The sequence below is a fragment of the Cynocephalus volans genome, chromosome 3 (genome assembly GCF_027409185.1).
Source record: "Cynocephalus volans isolate mCynVol1 chromosome 3, mCynVol1.pri, whole genome shotgun sequence".
NCBI lineage: Eukaryota > Metazoa > Chordata > Mammalia > Dermoptera > Cynocephalidae > Cynocephalus > Cynocephalus volans.
Genome location: NC_084462.1, coordinates 181,899,817 through 181,917,449, shown reverse-complemented (window position 1 = coordinate 181,917,449; position 17,633 = coordinate 181,899,817). Strand labels below are relative to the sequence as shown.

General features: G+C 50.9%; 2 protein-coding genes across 2 annotated transcripts in view; one reads left to right on the top strand and one right to left on the bottom strand.

Moving 5' to 3' along the window:
• The window catches only part of RCOR1 (REST corepressor 1), a 121,983-nt gene extending 121,495 nt beyond the window's left edge, over window positions 1–488 (bottom strand). Inside the window, exon 1 of the mRNA XM_063090932.1 lies at window positions 22–488. Within this exon, the coding sequence (XP_062947002.1) occupies window positions 22–265 (244 nt within the window). The 5' untranslated portion in view covers window positions 266–488. The remainder of the gene's footprint in view (window positions 1–21) is intronic.
• Window positions 489–6,258: 5,770 nt separating this feature from the next.
• LOC134373409 (high mobility group protein B2) lies at window positions 6,259–7,144 on the top strand. The gene has a single exon (XM_063091198.1). It carries the CDS (start codon window positions 6,346–6,348, stop codon window positions 6,967–6,969), a length of 624 nt encoding a protein of 207 aa, XP_062947268.1. The 5' UTR covers window positions 6,259–6,345; the 3' UTR covers window positions 6,970–7,144.
• Window positions 7,145–17,633: the final 10,489 nt, after the last annotated feature.

Sequence of the window (17,633 nt, the reverse complement as noted above, 5' to 3'; positions counted from 1 at the left end):
CGCGGGGCGGCTGCCACCTACCGTGCTCCTCGTCGCTCGACGAGCCCGAGCTGCCCTCCTCCCAGGAGTTGCTGCTGCTGTTGCCATTGGGCGCCGCCGCCGCCAAAGTTTTATTCTGGCCATTATTGGGGGCGGCGGCGGCCGAGGCGGAGGCGGAGGCGGCGGCGGAGGCGGAGGCGGCGGCAGCGGCGGCCGAGGCTGCCGCGTTGTTCCTCCCTCTCCTTTTCCCTGAGACCTCGGGGCCCTTCTCCACCATGGCCGGCATCGGCGGGGGCCCGGGCGGGCGAAAGTGGCGGGGACCCGAGGCTCCTGAGGAGGGAGCGCCGGGCCGGGGGAGGGGGCGCGGGGTGGGCGCGGGGCCGGGCGCGCGCCGGCGGGAGCCCTCGGGCCCTAATTGGAGCGGGAGGGGAGGCCCAGACGGGCGGAGCGCGGAGCCGCTTCAAGCCCCCAGCGCCAAGCGGGGCGCAACTTTCGCTCTCATCGCCGCCCGCACTTCACTGGCACTAACTACTCCGGGAGCATCGGGCGGGAGGGGTGGGGGGCGGGGCCTGGGGGGCCGAGGGGAGGGCCGCGCGCAGCCTAACTCGGCGCGCGGATGCCCCGCCCCCTCGCTCTCCCATTGGCTGTTGTGGGATTCGGACGGCGAGCGGCGGCGGGGTTGGCTCCGCGCGCCCGTCCGTCCGGGGGAGCGGGGCGGGACAGCGGGGAGGGGGCGGCTCCGGGCTTCCGTTGGCCAGGTTCGGTTGACGCGTATCGCCCACTGTACGTGGTTTGAGGTTTGCAATCTCTCTACGCCCCATGATCCATCTCTCTAGGCAATAGCGAGGAGTTCGCTGCCCTCCCCGCCCCCTCCCCTCTGCCGCGGCCCCCACCTCGCACCTGCGCAGGCCCCCCGCCGCCCCTGCCCCCACCCTCCCCGAAGGACCTCCCTGAGAGTCCCTTCGGCTTCCAAAAGTAAAATATGCCCGACGCGAGAACAGAGATCGGATGCGAGGTCGGGACTACTTTCCCCCTCGCGCGGAGGAGTACATGCCACAGTTTGAATGGCTTCTATACAAAGACGAGAAACTAATTGGAAGAAACTAATTGCGCCCCCGCCTTTTCCAAGGGGTCTGGGGGCATATGAGGGCCGGGGGAGCCAGGGTGCAAGGGGACGGGGTTCCCAGGTGACAGCCTTCCCTGGAGGGAAGGAAGCAGCGTGGAGCTTGTGGGGGTCTGGGGTGCTTTCCACTAATTGGGTGGGGGGAGGTTGGAAGTCGCCGGAACTGCCCGAGTTGCCGGGCGCGCAGTCCCTGCCGAGGCCGGAGGAGGGGGTCCCCGGCGACCCCCGCCCGGACGCAGAGTCCCGGGCGCCGGGGACGGCCCGAGCCATCCTGGATGGGCGTCCGGAGATTCGCGAAGGGGCCGAATGGTCCCGGGGCGCGGTGGGAGGGCACCTCACAGAAATGGGCTGGGGGCCAGGAAGGGTAAAGAGGAAGAAGCTATTTTCATCCCAAGCCCTTGGTAGGGGAGGAGGGTCAACTTCCTCCGAGGCAAGAGCCACTTTTCCGGATCTGCTGCCGGCCCTGCCTCCCCCTCCCCCCGGCCGCCCCCGCCGGGGGTAGCTCGGGCACGGGTGGGGTGGGGGTCGGCTGAGACCCTGCCCTGGGGAGTGACCACTGGCCGGCCCGGGGGCTGCTTTGCAGCCGTGTAAGGGAGTGGGGGGCAGTGAGTGACTGTCCTGGAGGTCGGCGTCTGCCCCACCCCCACCAACCCCCGAAACTACGCGCTGTTCGTGATTAGACCAGGGAAGGTCTATACGTGAAATCCTTCTTTTCTTTTCTTTCTCTTAAGCAGGGGATGGCTATTTTTCCTTTAAGTTACTTCAGACCTGAGCTTAATATGGGGACAGTTTACACCAGCTAGGGATATAAATAGCTACAGGGAGAAATCGGGAGTTTCATGGTTTTAAAGCCTGAGTAAATTAAGCAGGATTTTCTCTTCCACGTTTTCTGCAGCATGAACCATCATTATTAACTTCATTGAAATGACCGCATTCACTTCTGCTTAAATGGCCTTTGAAGAAACGGGGCTGGGATCCCTCCCTTAGGAGGAGCCCTGCCCCCACCAGGTTCAGGGTCTCGCTCTAAGAGCCCCTCTCCTTGGAGAGCCGGCGCTGCAGGTGTGGGCCACAGGATACAGCTGGCCTGGGCAGAGTGCAGACAGCAAAGCCAAGGGTTAGGAACCAGGGGTGGCATTCCCGGGCTGGGCCGCCTGGCTGAGGCCTGTGACTCATCCGGGGGTGAACCCTCCGTGAAGAATGAGGTTAAGAGCACTTTATCCTACTCGCTTGGTGTCTACGAAGTTCTACCACCAGACTCTGGAACGGTTAACCTACAAGGACACGCCGATGATACTGAGTCATTTATTTGGGCAGCAGGGACGGCAGGGCACACAAGGTCAGCCTCCCCGTCCACCAACCCCCGGGTTGGGGCCACTTCCTGGCTTGGTTACCAATATGGGTGCATCTCTGCACCTTCCAACCATTCATTTTTTCAACAAATATTAACACCTAACAAGTGCCAGACCCTGTTCTGGTTTGTCTGACCTCAATGCTCCCTGGATATTATTACATTGTCCTGCAACCTCTCAGCTTCCTCATCCATAAAATGCATATATAATAGTACCTACCTCCTGACTTGATGGGTTTTTGTGGAGTCCACCTCCCCCTCTCCCCAGCCCCTCTCTTCTTCCACCATAGGGAACCCCCAACCTGAAAGAAACCACCTCCAATTGCTTGGGGAGGGAGGATCCCCACACAACCCTTCAGTTGGGAATTTGTGATCTCACTCCTCAAACTGGCACTCCACATAGCCAGTGGCCCTACCGTGTCTTGCTGTGAGACTCTCTCCATTTGAAACTAATATCTCACCACTTCTCCCCTCTCCTTACAACTCCCACAGCCCTGTTGCCCATCCTCCCAGCCGATGGCCTCCCCTCATTCTTAAGTGAGAAAAACTGAAGCCATCAGGCAGGATCTCGCTCCTCTTCTAGTCCCCAAACTGACAAATCTCCCTGCCCGACACCCACCTCCTCAGGCCCTCCTACCCCAGTCTCGAGAACCCACCTTCTAAAAAAAATTTTTTTTAATTTTTAAAAAAATTAAAAAAAGAACCCACCTTCTGCTGCCCTCCCCTCGCTGCTTTCCTGTGCCAGCAGCCTCTCTCTGGGCTGGCCCTGGGTCAGCATTTTCCAAAAAAGGAGGAAAACTTTTCTCCCTTGCTCCCAAGCCCCCTCCTGCCTCCTCCACATTTCTCTACCCCCCCCCCCCCACAGACACACTCCTCCAAAGACGTGTCTACACTTGCCTCCGCAGTTCCGGTGCTCCCTCCCTTCCCAGGCTCTCCTCACCCCACCCAGCAGGTCTGTGTCCCCACCCTTTAACTCTTGCTTGCTATGGTCACCCACAACCTCCCTGCTGCCCAATCCAGCAGTCATTTCTTGGTCTCACTGAGCCTCTCAGCAGCACCTGAGTTGACCATTCTTCCTTCTGGAAACCCTCAATTCTCTGAAACTCAGGACACCTTGCTCACCTGGTTCTTCTCCTACAGCACAGACCACTCCCCCTCAGTCTCCTTTGCAGCCCCCAACCTCCCCTTCCACACTGTACTTATTGGGGTTCCTCCTCGGCCTTTTTCCCTTCTCTGTGCCTGGCACATAGTAGGTCCTCATTAAATATTTGTTGTGTGAGGAACGGATGGGTGAATGAATGCATGGATTATAGGGAATACAGGGTGCTGTGGATGCACAGTGCAGGAGCCAATCCCAGGGAGGGGAGGGTTCCTTTGAACAAGTGCTGAGACACTGGGATATATTGTGTGGAGAGGACCTTATGGTTTTTGTCAGCCCAGCATCATTCTAGAGGAACCCCCCTCCCCAACATCCTCCTTCTGGTGGTTGGATTGGGGCTTCCTCATCCCTGACTAGCACATGACCCAGGCCTGGCCGATCAGAGCTCCCCAGCCCCCTGGCTGCAGTGATTGGCTCAGGCATGGGCACATGACCTAGCCAGGCCAATCGAGGCCCTTTCTGGACCATTTTCTGGAACTCACAGGAAAAAGCCTCTTTCTAAGATCAGGACCTAAGGAGCAGGAAAGCTTAGAGCCTCCAGGGCAGGGCACCGACTAGGGTGAGGCAAGCCAGGTGCCCAGGTAGGTGTCTAAGGCTCTGTGAAGCCTTCCAAGGAGCTGGCCAGCTGGACCAGTTGGTTAGAGTGCAGTGTTATAACACTAATGCCAAAGGTTCAGACCCCCTACTGGTCAGCTGCCCAAAAAAAAAGATAAAAGAAAAAGGGAGAGGGCCTTTCTTCCATTTGGCACCCTGGGCACCTGGCTCATCTCACCTAGTCTGAGCCCTGCTCCAGGGAGCCTTCTCCACCCCTTTAGTCTGTGAAAAAGAGTTGAGTTGGGGAGAAGGAGACTGAGACCTGATAGGTTCATTTGAACCTTCCCCACTCCCTGCCCCGCCAAACCAGGCCTGAAATCCTGGCCTTCAATTTGATCAATCAATTTGAGTTTCTAACTTAGAGTCCTGAAGGATGACAGATAACTAGGCATTCACCTGGTACAGAAGAGGGGCAAGAGTATGTAGGTAAAGGAAATAGCACCTTCCCCTCATCTGAAAAAGGAAAAAGGCTTAATAATAGCTAATGTCTTTAGGATGCAACTGGGTGCCAGGTTCTGCTCTCACTTAAATAGTTACGACCTTCTCATCTCTGCCTTGTAGTTAAGGAAACTGAGGTGGGGAGACACATCTGAGCCCCAAGCTCTGCAGCCTCCTGCTCAACACCAGAGCCACACCTAGGAATGCTGGGAGGGCAATGGGCTAATATGTGCAAAATACGTGGAGTGTTTATAATTCTCATTCCTGCTAATATTATTATTATTATTTTATATTAGATGGCTTGTTAAACAATTCTGCTTGGTAAGGAGTAGCCTCGCCAAGGATGGAGCCAGGCAGGGTATGGGCTGGGACTGAGGAGTGGCAGGAAAACAGAGCCCTGAAGCCAGTCCTAAGAGGGTTCAAACCCCCAAAAGACTATTTGGAGACTGAGACTTCCGGCAGGAATTGTAGCCATCCCTGGGATCTGTGGATAGAATTCAGGGGTCCATGAACCTGAGAGGGTAATTACAGCTTTATTTAAATTAACCTTTAACTGGAATCTAGCATTTTCTTCAATTATGAATGTAGGTGGTTTCTGCAGTGCCTGTGACTCTGTCACCCATAGAAATCATGATACTATCTCATCACACTACAGTTGTTGGAGCTATCTCAGAACAGCATTTATACTCATCTCTAAAATCACAGAAAAAAATAAACAAAAAAACACAGTATCACCAACAAAAAAAAAAATCACAGAAGAAAAACAAAACATGGGGCTGACTGTTTCGCTCAGTTGGTTAGAGCATGGTGCTGATAACAGCAAGGTCCAAGGTTCAATCTCTGTACCGGCCAGCCACCAATAAAAATTTTTTAAAAAATAAAATAACAGCCTGGGCGGTTAGCTCAGTTGGTTAGAGGGCAGCCTTATAATACCAAGGTCATGGGTTCAGATCCCTGAACCAGCCAGCTGCCAAAAAAAATAATAATAACAGAAGATATTAGACCCACCACTAGATCATGTATTTAATGTGTTAGTAACTCAACAAATAACTTCAAATAGATCACAGACCAAATAGCCATAGCTAAAACTATAAAATCTTAGAAGAAAAGATAGGAGTAAATCTTTATGACTTTGAGTTAGGCAAAGTCCTCTTAATTACAATGGCAAGAGCACACACACACAAAAAAAGCAAACGAAAAAGAAAAAGAAAAAACAAAAACACCAAAAGCGTAAAGAACAACAAAAAAAATAGATACATTGGAATTCATAAAAATTAAAACTTGTACAGCCAACAATATCATCGAGAAAGTGAAATGATAGTCCCCATAAAAGGGCACAATATTTGCAAATCATATGTCTGGTAAGAGACTTTATCTAGAATGTACAAAGAACTCTCATAACTCAATAATAAAAAGACAACTCAGTTTTAAAAGAGTAAAGTATCTAAATAGACATTTCTCCAAGAAGATAGACGAATAACCAATAAGCACATGAAAAGGTGCTCAATATTAGCCATCAAAGAAATGAAAATCAAAACTGCAAAGAAATGCCAAATCAGGCCCCGTCAGATGGCTGTCATCAAAAAGACATGACAGGATAAACCAGTTCACGCCGGAGCCTTGGGAGGAAGCGTCTCTGTTGGGTTCGGCCAATCTGTAGGACTCTGAGGAGAACCTCGCACCAGGTAGACACCGTCTGTCACCATGGGTAAAGGAGACCCCAACAAGCCGAGGGGCAAAATGTCCTCGTATGCCTTCTTCGTGCAGACCTGCCGGGAAGAGCACAAGAAGAAACACCCAGACTCTTCCGTCAATTTTGCCGAATTCTCCAAGAAATGTTCGGAGAGATGGAAGACCATGTCTGCAAAGGAAAAGTCGAAGTTTGAAGATATGGCAAAAAGTGACAAAGCTCGCTATGACAGGGAGATGAAAAATTATGTTCCTCCCAAAGGTGATAAGAAAGGAAAGAAAAAAGATCCCAATGCTCCTAAAAGGCCACCATCTGCCTTCTTCCTGTTTTGCTCTGAACATCGCCCAAAGATCAAAAGTGAACACCCAGGCCTATCCATTGGGGATACTGCAAAAAAATTGGGTGAAATGTGGTCTGAACAGTCAGCAAAAGATAAGCAACCATATGAACAGAAAGCAGCTAAACTAAAGGAGAAATATGAAAAGGATATTGCTGCATACCGTGCCAAGGGCAAAAGTGAAGCAGGAAAGAAGGGTCCTGGCAGGCCAACAGGCTCAAAGAAGAAGAATGAACCAGAAGATGAGGAGGAAGAGGAAGATGATGATGATGAGGAGGAAGAGGATGAAGATGAAGAATAAATGGCTATCCTGTAATGATGGGTGTGGAGTGTGTGTGTGTGCGCTCAGGCAATTGTTTTGCTAAGAATGTGAATTCAAGTGCAGCTCAATATTAGCTTCAGTATAAAAATTGTACAGATTTTTGTATAGCTGATAAGATTCTTTGTAGAGAAAATACTTTTTTAAAAATGCAGGTTGTAGCTTTTTGAGGGGGTACTTCATACAGTTAGATTTTAAAGCTTCTGATGTTGAATGTTCCTAAATATTTAATGGTTTAATTTCTTGTGTATGGTAGCACAGCAAACTCATAGGAATTAGTATTGTAGTACGTTTTGGGTTTTTTAGGACATTGCATTTTGTGTTTTTTTAAAAAAGTTTTGTAATAAAATTATGTATATTAAAAAAAAAAAAAAAAAAAAAAAAAAAAAAAAAGACATGACAGGGCCGGCCCGTGGCTCACTCGGGAGAGTGTGGTGCTGATAACACCAAGGCCACGGGTTCGGATCCCATATAGGGATGGCCGGTTCGCTCACTGGGTGAGCGTGGTGCTGACAACACGAAGTCAAGTGTTAAGATCCCCTTACCGGTCATCTTTTAAAAAAAAAAAAAAAAAAAAAGACATGACAACAAGTGTTGTTGAGGATCTGGAGAAACCGGAACCCACTGCAGGTGGGATTGTAAAATGCTGCAGCTGCTTTGGAAAACAATCTGACCGTTCCTCAAAAAGTTAAACATAGAACTACCGTTTGACCCAGAAATTCCACTCCTAGAAATACACCCTAAAAGGCTGTATGTGTGTATGCACAAAAATTTGTATGCAAATGTTCCTAGAGGCGTTATTGATAATAGCCAAAAAAGTAGAATAAACGTAATGTCTACCATCTGATGAACTGTTAAACAAGATGTGGTATATCCATATGCTGGAATATGATTCAGCCATAAAAAGGAGTGAAGTCTGAAACATGTGACAACATGGATTATGTTAAATGAAAGAAGCCAGTGACAAAAAACTTTTTTTTTGCTGGCCACTACAGGGATCCGAGCCCGTGACCTTGGTGTTATAAGGCTGAGCTGTAACCGACTGAGCTAACAGCCTAAGAACACATACTATCTGATTCCATATATATGAAAAGTCCAGAACAGGCAATGTGTAGAAATGGAAATTGTGGGTTGCCAAGGCCTGAGAGGAGAGGGGAACAGGGAGTGACGCTAGTGGGGACAGGGTTTCTTTTTGAGGTGATGAGATCAAGTGTGGTGATGGTTACACAACTCTGACTATACTAAAAACTGCATTGCACACTTTACACGGGTAAATTGCATGGTATGTGAATTATATCTCAATAAAGCTGTTCAGAAAATAAGAGATAACTGAACGACAAAGAACAAGGAGCTGCAGCACACAGAAGCGTCACTCGTGGGCCTTTGTTCTACAGATTTTGTTTCCTTTGCATTCCTCACCTTCCCAGTGCGGGGGAGCCAGCCTCCTGGCCTCCTCGGCTGCTGCTGACAAAGTTCTGAATGCTAGGGTGCCAGGGCCAGCATGGGTGACTCCCCCTCCTGGGGAAGGCCGCCCTAAGGAGTCCTCATCCCACAGATTCCTGTTTGGTCAGGTCCCTGTGTCACAGTTATGTCAGCCCCAACTCCAGCCTTGCAGCCCGCAACCCTCCCTATGCAGTTGAGCAAACACAGTCCAGGCTGGAGTCATCAAGATAAGATTGGGGAGGGGAAGCATCAGGCCACACCCCTTGCTGCCCAGTAGGCCTCTCCCCTTATTTAAATATCCTCAGGAACATTTTTTTTTTTTTTCTTGTGGCTGGCCTTGACCCCGGGACCTTGGTGTTATCAGCACCAAGCTCTAACCAACTTAGCTGACCGGCCAGCCCCATGTTTTTCACTCTCTCTTAAGAACCTCTCTAAGAGGAATTGAGAGAAGGCAGCAGGCCCGGCATAAGTGTGGGACCTCCCAGGGTGACTCCCTCAAGCAGCCACAGGCACGTGGGAGGACCAGCTGGGACAGGACCCAGACCAAGGCCTAAAAGGTGGCTGAAGGAAGTCTCCACATGGGAGAGGAATGGTCTTTCAGCCCCAAGCCTGCCTCAAGATTCCCCACTTTGGGGGACCCCTCTCTACCTGGCGTTGCCCAGAGAGTGCTGCTCCCACCAGGCCGTGTGGTCCCAATTGTGTCCACCAGTCCTTTGGCTCAACTCACAGGTCACCTCCTCCAGGGAGCCCTTCTGACCTCCCTAACCAGCTCAGTTCCCTGTCCTAGCCCTTGTTGTCCTCCCAGCCATCAGTGGTCTTACCACGCACCCCCAAATGTAAGCCCCCCAAGGCTAGGTCTTGCTCCTGAGAGCTTCACACACAGCAGGGGCTCATTAGATCACCACTGCTGACTGTCCCAGGGTCAGGCTGCAAAATTTAAACAAGTCCCCAGTAAGAGCATCACCAGGAAAATAAATGCAGAAGTAGCTCTGGCTTCCCAGTAGCTGTGGCGGGCAGATGCTAGCTTTCAGGGTGTCTGCAGGATGTACCCAGACATTTAGACCCTCACAAAAAGGGGTGTTCCTCCTTCCGTCTAGAAACTGCCTTCCAACGTATGGTTTCCTGTCTGAGGACCCGCCCCTCGTCCACAAGAGTGACAGCCCTCCTGCCCCTCCTCCAGGATGCTGGATCAGAAAAAGACAAACCAGCTAATTCCCCCCGGAGACAGACAAGACAGTGGAGACCGGTGGCCCGGGTGGGTAGGGGTGGTGTACTGAGCTGTCTCGCAACATTCATTCTTGGGGATGGGTCATGCTGGGCCCAGCTAGACGAGCTTTCATTTATGTTGCCTGGTGGTCCCCTGGTTCAGAAAAGACACATGAGGCCTCCCCCAGGGCACGGTGGGCACCTGTCCAGGGTGGTGGGATACCTGAACTGTCTCCCTCTTCTCTCAGCTTGGATGCCAGGACACCCAATGTGCCATCTCCTCTCCACACAACAGCTAGAGATCATCTTTGAAACATGGACTGGATCACGTCCTTCCCTGCTTATAACCCCCGGGGCCTTCCTGCTGCATGGAGGATAAAATTCCAAGCCTTGCGCAGCTGGCTCCAGGCGCAGCTGGCTCCAGGCCCACGTGTTGTGGCCCAACTCCATGCTCCACTCCCTGCCCCTCCCTCCCAGCCTATACCTGCCTGGGGATCTTTCCAGGCTGCCTCTGCCTAATTCCACTTACATGCCTTCTGGGAGCCTCCCCGACCACCCCATCTCCAGCAGCACCCCCACCCCACCCCACCCCCACCCCGCCCCGCCCCTGCTTCTTGTGCCCCATTGTCAACCTTATCTCAATTACAGTTGGGTGACTGGGTTCTCCTTTGTTATCTCTCCCTCAGTAGCCTCCACCCTGGCCTGGGGCCTGTCTGTTTGTCCTGCTCTGGGATGTGATCCCCGCCAGGTGGTGCCTGGCCCAGAAGAGAATGTGTCTCAGGATATTCCCTGCAGTGCACACTCCAGGGGGCTGAGGGGAGGGTGCTAGCAAAGGCAAGGCCTTGGTGAGGACTATCATGGATGAAAATAAAGGGACGAAGACAACAAGAAGAGACAATGGAGCAAAATCTTGAAAGCCGAAAATCAAGTAACTTCACCAGCTAGATAAAACTGGTTCTGAATCTGGCAGTGGAGAAAGCCGGGAAGTAATCTCTACCTGCATGGACCCCCAATACTGGAGGATCCCTGCTCCCCACTCCAGGCCCACACTGTGGGCACCAGCCCTGCCTCTGTAGCCACTGAGAAGTGGACTGGTACTTCCTGGTGTGTTTAAGTGACTAGGCAGTGACCTGCTCGAGGTCACAGAGCTGTTCAAGAATGAAGGGACCAAACCAAAAAAAAAAAACAACTGCGAGTTGAGCTGCTGTAGTAAATGACTAGGCATTCTCCATACTTGAATATGGAGCATACGCACAAGGAAAGCAAGTAACATTACACCACTTTATAGGCACAGTCTTGTAGGTGGAAAATGCAGTGTCTTAAATAAAACTGTATTTAAAATTAGCACCACAAAATTTTTTTTTAATTTTAAAAATTAAAAAAAATAAAAGAATAAACTACAGAGATCCTATAATGTGGATGAATCTTAAAAACATTATGTTAAGTGAGCTGGCCCCGTGGCTCACTCGGGAGAGTGCGGCGCTGGTCGCGCCGAGACCACGGGTTCGGATCCTATATGGGGATGGCCTCGGGTCCTATATGGGGATGGCCGGGTGCGCTCACTGGCTGAGCGTGGTGCGGACCACACGGTGCCAAGGGTTGCGATTCCCTTACCGGTTAAAAAAAAAACATTATGTTGAGTGAAAGAAACCAGCCACAAGAGGTCACAGACTGTATGATTCCATTTTTATGAAATGTACAGAACAGGCAAATCCGCAGAGACAGAAAGTCGATTTGAGGTGACCAGGTGCTGGGGAGAAGGGAAAGGGTGTGACTGCTAATGGGTACAGGGTTTCCTACGGGGGAGTGGCTCGCAACACTGTGAATAAACTTCATACCACTGAAGTGCACCTTTTAAAATGCTTAAAATGATCAGTTTTGTTACATGTATCTTACCACACAGACGCAGGCGCCCACATACACACACACACACACACACACACACACACACACACACACACACACACACACACACACACACACACACACACACACACACACACACACAAAGAATTGAGGAACCAGAGTTGGAGCCCCCAGGGCCCCACCAACAGGACCAGACAGAGGGTGGTCGGACGCTTGCCCACTCACCTGGGCCATCCTAACAGGGACAACAGGGAACAGCCCAGGGGGTAATGAGCTGCTTAGGGTGACACTGTGTCTAGACAGTCTAGAATCCTGCACTCCATCCCTCAGCGTTCCCACCTCCAGCCCCATCTAAAGGAAAAGCCTTGGTGTATTTGTTTATTTTCTGCTGCTCGTAAAAGAATACCTGAAACTGGGTAATCTGTAAAGAGACAAAATGTATTTCTTGCAATCGCAGAGATATACTAATTATCCTGATTTGAGCATCACATATTGCAAACAGGTATTGATATTCAAATCTTTGCCCCACAGATGTGTACAATCACTTATGTTTCAATAAAAAAAAGAGAGGGAAAAAAATTTTTTTTGGAGGCTGGGAAGTCCAGGGTCCAGGGGACACATTTAGTGAAGCCTTCTTCTGGGGGGGGGACTCTGCAGAGTCCTGCGGTGATGCGAGCAACCAAATGACAAGAGGCTGAGCCAGTGTCTTTGTGCTCTCCTTATAGGCCACCAGTCCACTCCCATGATAACCCATTAATTCATGAACCCATTAATGGGTTAATCCATTCACAAGGGCAAGGCCCTCATGATCCAATCACCTCCCAAATGCCCCACCTCTTAACACTGCCACACTGGAGATCAAGCTTCCACATGAGCTTCGGAGGGAACAAACACTCAGACCACAGCAAAAGTATTCTCAGGCTATGGCCCGAGGTCCCAGAGGAGGACGTAGGAGTGACAGAAAGGCCTGAGTGACAGGCACGACTGTTACGATAACAATGAAACAACCGTGTTGGGCGGAGCAGCCACCAGGTGCCAGGCACCACGCGCTCAGCGCTGCCGCACAGCGCGGCCCAGCAGAGGCCTCACGTGCTTCCAGCTGCTCTGCGGGAGACGCTGCTATTACTGTCTCAGCCTCTTGTCTCGCTCACCCCTGCATGATCTCAGGCTGGCTCATGGTGTTAAATAACACCTCTACTCTGATGACTCCAAATCTGTGTCTCCAGCCGGGACTTGCCCTCAACTACAGCCACCTGCCTCAGTCTGCCCAGGGAGGTCCAATGGGCACCGTGCACATCACAATACTGGGCCCTGCCTCAGAGCCATGTCAGCTCTGTTCCATGTGCTCATGTCAAAACCTTGGAGGTGGGGCTGGCCAACCGCTCAGTTGGTTGGAGCGTGGTGCTGGTAACTCCAAGGTCCAGGGTTCCATCCCTGCACCACCAAAAAACAAAACAAGCCAAAACCTTGGAGGCTCCCTTGGCATCTCTCCTCCTCTCCAACCCCACACCCAACATCCATTCTGCCTCCAGACACATCTGGAACCCAGTCCCCCCTCATCCCTCCACTGCTCTCACCTGGCGCAAGCCTGTCACGTCTGACCTGCTCCTGCCCTTGACTCATGGGGCAGTAGAGGAATATGGTTGACACAAAAACCGGACCATGCTACTCCCCTGCTCTAAGCCCTCCAATGCTCCCACATCACTGGAAAAGAAAACAGGGGCTTTTCAGGGGCTTACAAGGCTCTACATGAGCAGGCCCCCAGCGGCCTCTAGACCCTGTCTTGTCATCTTGTCCTCTCTGAGTCACCACCAGCTCTAGCCCCACTAGCCTCAAGCCAACCAAGCATGTGCCAACCTCAGGGCCTTTGCACCTGCTTCTCCCTGCATCAGGAAGGATGCTTCTCCCAGATACCCCCACTGTTCAATCCTCATCTTCTTCGTTTTTTTCTTTCTTTCTTTTTTTTTTTGTGACCGGCCGCACCGAGCGCACAGGCCATCCCTATATAGGAGCGAACCCGCGGCGGGAGCGCTGCTACGCTCCCAGCGCCGCACTCTCCCGAGTGCGCCACGGGGTCGGCCCAATCCTCATCTTTTTCGGACCCTCACTTAGATGCCACCTCAGTGAGGCCATCCCTGACCACCCTCTTGGAAAAGGCCACCACCCCACCTCAGCATGTTTTATTGCTCTCCTTTACACATGCCACCAGACAGCATATCATATTTGATTTGAATTGTCTGGCTCCTTGTGGGATGGCAGCCACTTGACAGCAGGGATTTCTGTTTAGTTCTCAGCCTGGAGCAGTGCATGGCACATGGCAGGCGTCCATAAATATCTGAGAAATGGATGAGTCATTTTACAGGTGAGGACACTGAGGCCCAGAGGGGCAGAGCGTCTGCCTCGCGGTCACACAGGTGTGACCAGCAGCACGGGGCTTTCCTCCGGGCCTCTCCCCAAGCTCCCAGATCTGTCCAGCTCACGCTGCTTGTTATTTTTGTTCGTATCCGTCTTATGAAAGCCCGAGTGTTCTCACAGCTTCCTCATCTTCTTGCTGAGAAGGCAAATATTCAAAAATACTTTGACAATGACATTCTCCAGTTCCCCGAGGCTGTGTGAGATGCCAAAAATGATGTGACTAATTAGTGGGCCATGGGTCCAGCAGCCCATGAGCAGCTGACTCCCTCATCCTGGCATCTGTGCTCCCTGGGTACAGTGTGCTGCAGGGCAGTGTCCAGGTGGGACTCACAGGGGAGAGGGCCAAGGAGGCTTGGGCCAGCTCAGGCTCTGCCTCTGGCTGTCTGAGAGTTCCTGAGCCCCTCCCTGGATGTATCAGGGTCTCTGTTTCCCATTTGTAAAATGAGGAGGCTTTTGGTTCAGATCCAAGTCCAAATTTTTTCTGCCGCAGGAAGCTTCAGTGCCCAGTTGCTAGAGAATAATGCCACATATACAGGGGGCCAGTTTGGTTTTATTTTATTTTTAAATTTTTTTTTAAAAGATGACCGGTAAGGGGATCTTAACCCTTGGCTTGGTGTTGTCAGCACCATGCTCAGCCAGTGAGCTAACCGGCTATCCCTATATGGGATCCGAACCCATGGCCTTGGTGTTATCAGAACCGCACTCTCCCGAGTGAGCCACGGGCTCGCCCACCAGTTTGGTTTTAATGTGATTCTTCCAAACAATCTGGGAACTAAGAGACCTGAGCTCCTTTCACTGAGACCCACACTCAGCTCCAACGCATGAGTGCTCATTTTGTGCCAGGTGCTGGGGACACATCAACAGGATTTTGGGTCACCAACCCAGATCCTTCTCTGTGCAGGGCCTGAGCTCCAGGCCCCTCACCACTCCTCACAGTGTCCAGCACAGCTTCAGTGTCCACCAAAGAGTCCAGTGATGTCAATCATCATCCTTTAAGGTCACATCACTGCTGGTCACAGTCCCTTTGGGGCCAGGCCTCCGTTGACCCTCAGAACAACCTCAGGAAGCCTCCAGGGCAGGAGTCATTGCTCCCATTTAACAGATATGGAAATTGAGGTCCCAAGAGGGGAAGGGACTTGTTCAAGACTCTACAGGAAGTTGAATGGGCAGAACCGGAACTTGAACCTGGATCTTCTGACTGTTGGTTCAGGACTCTCACATGTACACCTCCAAGAAATGCCGGGAGGGGGCCTTGAAAGCTGGGAAGGGCCATCTAGTCTCATTCACATATGGGCAAACCCAAGCCCACCTCATAGTGGCTGCAGACTCCACCAGGCTCAGGGCCAGCAGGGAATGGCTGGAGGGGCTAGATATGGCTAAGACAAAAGGTGGGAGCTGGGTCACCCCAAGAGATCTCCCCCTGAAACATGAATTTCATTAAGCCACAACTCTGTTCAAGAACACGCCATGGCTCTCTAGTGCTGCACTGCACCAAGCCTACCTGCCCTAGCACCAACCAAAACCCCACAAGTGCCTCTTGTCACCCTCCAACCCAGCTGCAGCAGCCCTGTCTTCAGTTCCCTCCTGCACTCTAAACTCATCCCCACCTCGGCACCGTCGCCTGCGCCGGCATCCCCATATGAAGTACCTTCCTACACGAGACTGGGTAATTTATGAGGAACAGAAATTTATTTCTTGCAGTTCTGGTGTCTGGCAAGTCCAAGATCGAGGGGCTGCATCTGTGAGGACCTTCTTGCTGCAACATTCCATGGCAAAAAGGCAAAAGAGAGAGAGAGAAGGGGACCAAACTTGTCCTTTTTTAATGAACCCACTCTAGAGATAAGGGCATTAAGCCGTTCATGAGGGTGGACTCCTCATGGCCTAATCAGCTCTCGTTAGGCCCCACCTCCCAACACTGTTCCACTGGGGATTACATTTCCAACACCTGCTTTTGGGGGGACACTTTCAAACCATAGTAGGCCTGGGGGTCAGAACTCAGGAAAACAAGGTCTCCGTCCTCCAGAAGCTCATGGCTTAGTTGGGAAAGCAAATATATCAATAAAAAATCAGAATACCGGGCCGGCCCGTGGCTCACCTGGGAGAGCGTGGTGCCGACAACACCGAGTCATGGGTTAAGATCACCTTACCGGTCATCTTTTCAATAAATAAATAAATAAAAATAAAAAATAAAAAAATCAGAGTACAACATGGCAAGGGCAACTCTGAAATGTTAGAAAGTGTGACAGAGACAACAATGATGACGCTCCTAATTCTACCCTGGTCAAGAGAGACCTCAGGTTTCTCAAGCAGAGAAGAGCTGGAAGGACATTTCCAGAGGGGAGAGCAGCCTGTGTGAAGGCCCCAGGGAATGAAAGAATGTGATCCGTTGTTGGGAAAAAATCCATCGTGGCCGACGAGCCTGGAGAACATGAAGGGGTTTGAACGCTATGCTGGGCCTTCATCCTCTGGGAGGAGCGTGGGCAAACCATGACCCATGGGCCAAGTCCAGCCCACCACCTGTTTTTGTACAGCCTACAAGCTAAGAATAATTTTTACATTTTTAAATGTTTGGGAAAATGATCAAAAGAATAATATTTTGTGACACAGGAAAATTATATAAAATTCAAATTTTAGTGTCTATAAATAAAATTTTATTGAAACACAGCCACACCCATTCATTTATATATTACATATGGCTGATTTTGCACTACAACAGCAGAGTTGAGTCATTGGTCCACAGGATCCAAAAAGCCTAAAATATTTACTTTTTGGTCCATTCCAAATAGTTTGCCAACCCCTCCTCCAGGAAGTAGCCACCAGCCAAGGCAGTGGTTCCCAAAGGGGATCCCGGGGAACATACGTCCCATGAGACACTCTAGGAGAAAAGGGTTCCCCAGTTGAGTAAGTCTGGGTGACTCTGCTTACTGTATCCCACTTGCTCCAGAGAGGGACAGTGAATGGTCGCAAAGCAAAGGCACTGACAAGTCCTATGTGAAAGAACCCTATTTAACTCTTGTGAGTCATTAAAGGTGCTCACAAACATTTAGGTCCTCCCCTTCCAGATATGCAAATATTGCACATCTCCTTGAAGTTGGTCATGGCTGGATGATTTGCTTTTTTTTTTTTTTTTTTTTTTTTTTAAAGATGACTAGTAAGGGGATCTCAACCCTTGGCTTGGTGTTGTCAGCACCACGCTCAGCCAGTGAGCAAACCGGCCATCCCTATATAGGATCTGAACCCATGGCCTTGGTGTTAGCAGCACCGCACTCTACCGAGTGAGCCACGGGCCGGCCCCCTGGATGATTTGCTTTGTTACTGGAATGAGTGGAACTGATATGTATTATCTCTGGACGAAAGCTTTTAAGAGTCAGTGGGTGACTTGCCACTTCCTCTTCCTCATCCTCCTGCGATGGATGAGAAGCTCCTCAGCCTGGGTCCTGGAGTGAGGATACTTGGAGCAGAAACACTGCCAACCCATGATGGACATGAAGCAAGAGTGAGTGATCAATCCTTGCTGTGCTGCACCATTAAAAAATGGGCAGGGGAGGGTGTATGGGAAATCTCAGTACCTTCACTCAATTTTGCTGTGAACCTAAAACTGCTCTCATAAATAAAGTCTAACTTTTTTTTTTTTTAAAGATGACCGGCAAGGGGATCTTAACCCTTGACTTGGTGTTGTCAGCACTACGCTCTCCCAAGTGAGCAACCGGCCATCC